This window comes from Chiloscyllium plagiosum, chromosome 2, assembly GCF_004010195.1.
Source record: "Chiloscyllium plagiosum isolate BGI_BamShark_2017 chromosome 2, ASM401019v2, whole genome shotgun sequence".
NCBI lineage: Eukaryota > Metazoa > Chordata > Chondrichthyes > Orectolobiformes > Hemiscylliidae > Chiloscyllium > Chiloscyllium plagiosum.
In genome coordinates this window covers 137,286,593-137,293,356 of record NC_057711.1, presented here as the reverse complement: position 1 = coordinate 137,293,356, position 6,764 = coordinate 137,286,593, and the positions used below count along the sequence as shown (strand labels likewise).

At 43.2% G+C, this 6,764-nt stretch overlaps 1 protein-coding gene across 4 annotated transcripts in view; it reads left to right on the top strand.

The window, feature by feature from the left end:
• LOC122564254 (methylthioadenosine phosphorylase) overlaps nucleotides 1-6,764 on the top strand; it is a 198,486-nt gene that overhangs the window by 132,924 nt on the left and 58,798 nt on the right. For 2 of the 4 annotated variants that reach the window (XM_043718939.1, XM_043718941.1), the window contains exons 5-6: nucleotides 2,028-2,130; nucleotides 4,265-4,504. In XM_043718939.1, the coding sequence (XP_043574874.1) occupies nucleotides 2,028-2,130; nucleotides 4,265-4,504 (343 nt within the window). Of the gene's footprint in view, nucleotides 1-2,027; nucleotides 2,131-4,264; nucleotides 4,505-4,670; nucleotides 4,720-4,812; nucleotides 4,891-6,764 lie in introns of those variants that run through there. The other 2 variants (XM_043718947.1, XM_043718953.1) reach the window with 2 other exon arrangements.

Genomic DNA, 6,764 nt, shown 5'->3' with positions numbered 1-6,764 from the left:
TTAAGAAGGGTGGTAAGGACAAGCCAGGGAACTATAGACCAGTGAGCCTGACCTCGGTGGTGGGCAAGTTGTTGGAGGGAATCCTGAGGGACAGGATGTACATGTATTTGGAAAGGCAAGGACTGATTAGGGATAGTCAACATGGCTTTGTGCATGGGAAATCATGTCTCACAAACTTGATTGAGTTTTTTGAAGAAGTAACAAAGAAGATTGATGAGGACAGAGTAGTAGATGTGATCTATATGGACTTCAGTAAGGCGTTCCACAAGGTTCCCCATGGGAGACTGATTAGCAAGGTTAGATCTCATGGAATACAGGGAGAACTAGCCATTTGGATACTGAACTGGGTTAAAGGTAGAAGACAGAGGGTGGTGGTGGAGGGTTGTTTTTCAAACTGGAGGCCTGTGACCAGTGGAGTGCCACAAGGATCAGTGCTGAGTCCTGTACTTTTTGTCATTGACATAAGAGGCAAGCATAAGAGGTACAGTTAGTAAGTTTGCAGATGACACCAAAATTGGAGGTGTAGTGGACAGCGAAGAGGGTTACCTCAGGTTACAACAGGAGCTTGACCAGATGGGCCAATGGGCTGAGAAGTGGAAGATGGAGTTTAATTCAAATAAATGCGAGGTGCTGCATTTTGGGAAAGCAAATCTTAGCAGGATTTATACACTTAATGGTAAGGTCCTAGGGAGTGTTGCTGAACAAAGAGACCTTGGAGTGTAGGTTCATAGCTCCTTGAAAGTGGAATTGCAGGTAGATAGGATAGTGAAGAAGGCTTTCGATATGCTTTCCTTTATTGGTCAGAGTATTGAGTACAGTAGTTGGGAGGTCATGTTGCTGCTGTACAGGATTTTGGTTAGGCCACTGTTGGAATATTGCGTGCAATTCTGGTCTCCTTCCTATCAGAAAGATGTTGTGAAACTTGAAAAGGTTCAGGAATAAATTTACAAGGATGTTGCCAGGGTTGGAGGATTTGAGCTACAGGGAGAGGCTGAACAGGCTGGGGCTGTTTTCCCTGGAGCGTCGGAGGCTGAGGGATGACCTTATAGAGGTTTACAAAATAATGAAGGGCATGGATAGGATAAATAGACAAAGTCTTTTCCCTGGGGTCGGGGAGTCCAGAACTAGCGGGCATAGGTTTAGGGTGAGAGGGGAAAGATCTAAAAGAGACCTAAAGGGCAACCTTTTCATACAGAGGATGGTACGTGTATGGAATGAGCTGCCAGCGGAAGTGGTGGAGGCTGGTACAATTGCAACATTTAAGAGGCATTTGGATGGGTATATGAATAGGAATGGTTTGGAGGGATATGGGCCGGGTGCTGGCAGGTGGGACTAGATTGGGTTGGGATATCTGGTTGGCATGGACAGGTTGGACTGAAGGGTCAGTTTCCATGCTGTACATCTCTATGACTCTATGACAGCAGATCTCTTTGCTTCCTTTCAATGTTTGTAATGGGATGTTATTGATCAGGAAATGCAGGAAGGCATTTACTTAATCACTCTTTCAAATGACTACACTAATGACATTGGAGCAATTGGCCACAATTTGTAGGATGCCACTGGAGTGTAGATAATCCATAATGAAGATATTCTGATTTCCTTTGATATAATTTATTATGGAGAAAGTGAGGTCTGCAGATGCTGGAGACCAGAGCTGAAAATGTGTTGCTGGAAAAGCGCAGCAGGTCAGGCAGCATCCAAGGAACAGGCGAATCGATGTTTCGGGCATAAGCCCGAAGAAGGGCTTTTGCCCGAAACGTCGATTCACCTGTTTCTGATTCCTGAAGAAGGGCTTATGCCCGAATCGTCGATTCTCCTGTTCCTTGGTTGCTGCCTGACTTGCTGCGCTTTTCCAGCAACACGTTTTCAGCTATAATTTATTATGGCCAAGATGAGGCACAAATGGAAGTGGACATATTCACAAGATGTTTTCCTGGGAAGATTTTATTACATCATTTCAATGATCAGTCACACAAGTGCTCTATAATTCCATATGTGTTACATAATTTTGGTTCATTAAATCACAGAACAACAAAAAGGCATCAGACGTTCTACGATGGGTGTTCAGCCAGTCCAGTCGGAGTCTGTCACATTTCAATGGCTGATCCATTCTGCAGGAAATCCAGAGAGGTAAGTGACACATTATGCTGTAGGACTAACTGGGTATCTTGCTGACTTGAGCCACAGATAATGCAACCAAATTTAAATACCGCTCCTGATTCCACCATCTCTCACCTCCAATCCCTCAATCCCCTTCTCATTCCTTTTCCTGTCTCTTACTAGGTCCCTCCCTCCCAGCTCCTCCCATCCTTTGTTCCTCCCCACTGCTTGCTCCCTCACTTCCTACTCCTCCCTCCCTCCCCTTTCCATCTTCCCCTCCTTTTTTTTTCCTTCCTCTCCCCTCACCATCCCCCCCACCCTTTCCTCCTTACAATTTCCCCGCTTTTGCTTTGTGGCTTCAACTCACTGACTATTTCCCCATTCCCTTTGCAGCTTCCTCCCTGCTCTCTCCCACTTCTACATTCATCCTCACAGCGTATACTCCCAACATACCTTGATGCCATAGACTTGCTTCCAGAGTGGGCAGTGTAAAGTTTAACGGAGAAATGTTAGGGACAGTGAGGGGCTATGGGGATGGGAGGGAGTGAGTGTTAGTTATCTTCAAGTTTGTTTTACACGATTCAATGAGATCGCCGGCAATTTGTGATCTTCAGCAATGCCCCTCTCCCCTGTTTGCACATCTCCCTTTGTATCTGTGGTTAACTGAATTCAATCAGTGATTAAATCTACTGCAAAACATTAGGCCATTACATCTGCTGCAGAACCGTAAAGACTTTCTTAATGATGAGATGTATGTTCTTGAAATGTAGTGCAGTCTCTCTGACCAGAAATGGAAAACTTGTACCTTATTTCTTATTTCTCAGTCCTACTACTGCATATAATAAATTGTTAGAGGTTTTTTAACATCGACACATAAAAGAAAATCTTTTTTCCTCGTATCTTTCCTCTCTTCATCCAAACTTCCATTTTTGACACAACTTCTTATTTCTTTGTTATTTCTTGGTTTTATTTTTTCTGGGTCTTTACATCTCCTTGGCTAAGAATATTGACTTTTGGTCTTGCAGTTCAGTAAGCTTACTGGTGCCCATCCCCCTTGTCATCCGATCACTAGCGCATACTTCCAGTAATTTGTGACAGTAAAAATATTTGAAACTGAAGGTTCAAATAGGAAATGTTACAAGGCCACTCATCAGCACTTTTTGCTATTGTTTTCATTCACTGACTGAGGGGTTAGCCATAAATCCATTCATAGGCACAGATAGAGGAGCTTCAACATCATATGTTTTAGATTAGATTACTTACAGTGTGGAAACAGACCCTTCGGCCCAACAAGTCCACATCGACCCTCCGAAGAGCAACCCACCCAGACCCATTCCCCTACATTTACCCTACACTATGGGCAATTTAGCATGGTCAATTCACCTCACCTGCACATTTTTGGACTGTGGGAGGAAACCAGAGCACCTGGAGGAAATCCACACAGACACTGGGAGAATGTGCAAACTCCATACAGACGGTTGCCTGAGGCGGGAATTGAACCCGGGTCTTTGGCGCTGTGAGGCAGCAGTGCTAGCCACCGTGCCGCCCAAGTAAAAGTAAAAGTAAATAATTTGCATTTATGCAGTGCATATGGTGAACACCTGCATGTAAGAGTGTGGTGTTGCGTGAGGGATGAAAGTTGGTCAGAATAAGCGGAGAACTCCTCACACTTTATCATAAAAATGCGAGGAGATTTAATCTCCCTTAAGTGCCCATTAACACAAATTGGAGATCTTGCTTTAAGCAATAGACCTGTCACCTGGGTGTGTTACAGTGGAACTGAGCTGGCATTTATCTGTTGCAGTATGATCTGGATAGAAAGTCAGTGTTCAAAATATTGTGGGGAAAGTAGAACAGCTACATTTGTCACCACAGCGATCGAGATCTAGTCCTTGCTGCAGGGTGTTTCTCTAACAAAATAGCAGATCCCGGATCTACTGCAGTTTAGCTCCACTCTCCTGCATGCATCGTGGTTGACACAGTAACCTGCTTTAAAAAAAGAACTGTGTTTGCTCATAAGCATGTTTTTGTACTTATAGCTGGTGGTTTTATTTGGGCCTTTGCATTGAGCTTGCTTTAGCTTTTCGGTATTGTCCTGTTATCAGTATTGTTGATGAATAATAATCCCTAACCATTGAATTGATTTCATCAATTTGAATTTAAGGTGCTGCTGGATGTTGTAAAGAAACTGGGGATTCGACACCATGAGAAGGGGACCATGGTTACAATTGAAGGTCCCCGTTTCTCCTCACGAGCAGAAAGTCTGATGTTTCATCAGTGGGGCGGTGATGTCGTCAACATGACTACTGTCCCTGAGGTGGTACTGGCTAAAGAAGCAGGCATCTGCTATTCCAGTATTGCCATGGCAACTGACTATGACTGCTGGAAGGAGCATGAAGAAGCGGTTAGTACCATATACAGCTTTTAAAGTAATGAATGAGCAGCTCAGCGCTATAGTGTTACAATGTGACCTTGTTGCTAACAGTGGGGAGGATAAGTGTAACAAATGATTTATGTCAAGAATAACCGATGCTTTTCCAACAACTGTTTAAAGCACTTCTCTGTTTTAGATTAAGACAGCAAATGCGGGAAAATACCACAGTGGAAATAGTAGCATCGGTGAGGAAAGAACTTTAATGAATTTTGTTTCACAGATAGTGTCAGACCTGCTATGGATTTTAATCATTTTCTTTGCTTATTTTGAATTTCCAGCATCCACATTAATGTGCCTCAGGATACCAGTTTTATTTCCCTGATTTTTATACTAAACTGACTCCACCTGAACCTAAGACCATAAAACATAGGAGTGGAAGCAAGGCCATTCAGCCCAGGAAGTCCATTCCGTCATTTAATCATGGCTGATGGGCGTTTCAATTCCAATTACCCACATTCTTCCTTGAAGATTACATTCCAGAATTTAATCCTGATACTTGGCTTTCAGATTCTGTTCAACCTTGTCGGAAATTTTCTTAGAATTTGTTTTATTGTCACATGTACTCAAATGAGTACAGTGAAAGGTTTCTGAGTCTCCAGTTACAGCGCCATCTCAGGTACAAAGCTACTCCGGTGCAGCTGCTTCAATTATAACACCTTAGAAAATAGAGAAATAAAGAGTCCAGTATTGCGGAAATAAACTTCAAAGCAGTGGTCTTCTAACGCACTCCATGCTAGCCCCCAGCCTCCAGTCCCACCGCGCATTGGTTCCATACCTCTCCGAGCTTCCTCTCAAGGTTCATGAGGCCGGGAGATCACTCTGGAATCACCTCGCGACCATGCTGAGGCCATTGCCAGGCCGAGAGACTGCCACATACTGCTGGAGACTACCATGCCGGTCCCAGAGGACGCTGCGGGAGACTACCACACCAGGCCGAGATGACCCCTAGTCGTGTCTGTCCTGAGGCCGGGAGATCGGTCTGGAGTCACCTCGAGACCAGGAGACCATGGTGGGGCCATTGCCACTTTGGGCTGGGTGAATCTCTCGTCGTGTCTGTGCTGAGGCCGGGAGTCGAGGGAAGCAGGAGTCATCAGACTTGTAAAATGTCTGCTGAACATAAATATCCACATGCTGGCATATGTTGCTAAAAGGTACACAAATCAGTCTGTTTATCTGAAGGAAAACTAATGTACAGCCAAAAAGCGTGTGGCTATATTATAAGGTTATGCTGTTCTACGTTAGGATGCTGACTGCAGCATATTACTAGAATGTAACACACTGACTGAGGCATAAAGTTAGTGTCACATCAATACTACCTCTATTTTGAAACGTGTAGGAACTCTGAAATTCAGTATTAAATGCTTTATGCAATGCATTTTTGAAACTTTGGCTCTCTCTTAGTGAAGATGCTAAACCTTACAGGGGTATTGATTACACAGCATCTCTTTATTGTAGTTCTTTGACTGTTTGGACATTACAACAGGTCCTGTCTCAGTTCTTACAGTAAGTCTGCACATGCATTTTCCACAGCATGTGACTAATTCATGCTTCGCTACTTGAAATCTGCCAATTCAACTCACCCCAGGAGACGAAACTGGAATCTTTCAATCTGGATAGCTTAGGGGCAAGCCAGAGAGGGAGCTGCATTTTCATTATTCTACTGGAAGAGTATTAGACCTGACAATAGTGGATCGTTGTGTTCTAACTTCATGCAGTATAATTAGACTGGAAAGTGAAAAATATGGAATTACTTTCTGTCTAGCATGCAGAATTCAATAACTACCATGAGTTATCAAATGTAGTCAACAAAACCATCATCTCATGAGAAAACGGCTATCAAATTATAGTAACAAAATCTTACTGCAAAGTATTTTGGAGGTAAATAGAAATTACTCAGTTGATTTAAGTTAGTTTGAAACATCAACAGTTCCAGCTACCTGTGTGGTTAAGGTAGTCCTGACAGATAAAAAAATTTAAATGTAGGATGAACTTCTGAAAACACCTTTGCAAACATCTTTAATCAGAGATGTTAACACTTACCAATAACTGCCAGTTATCTACATTAGCTCGTATGGTAATAAGGATATTTGGGAAAAAGTGAGGACTGCTGTTGCTAGAGATCAGAGTTGAAAAGTGTGATGCTGGAAAAGCACAGCCAATCAGGCAGCATTCAAGGAGCAGGAGAATCAACATTTCGAGCATAAGCTCTTCAAAAGGATATTTGTACAAC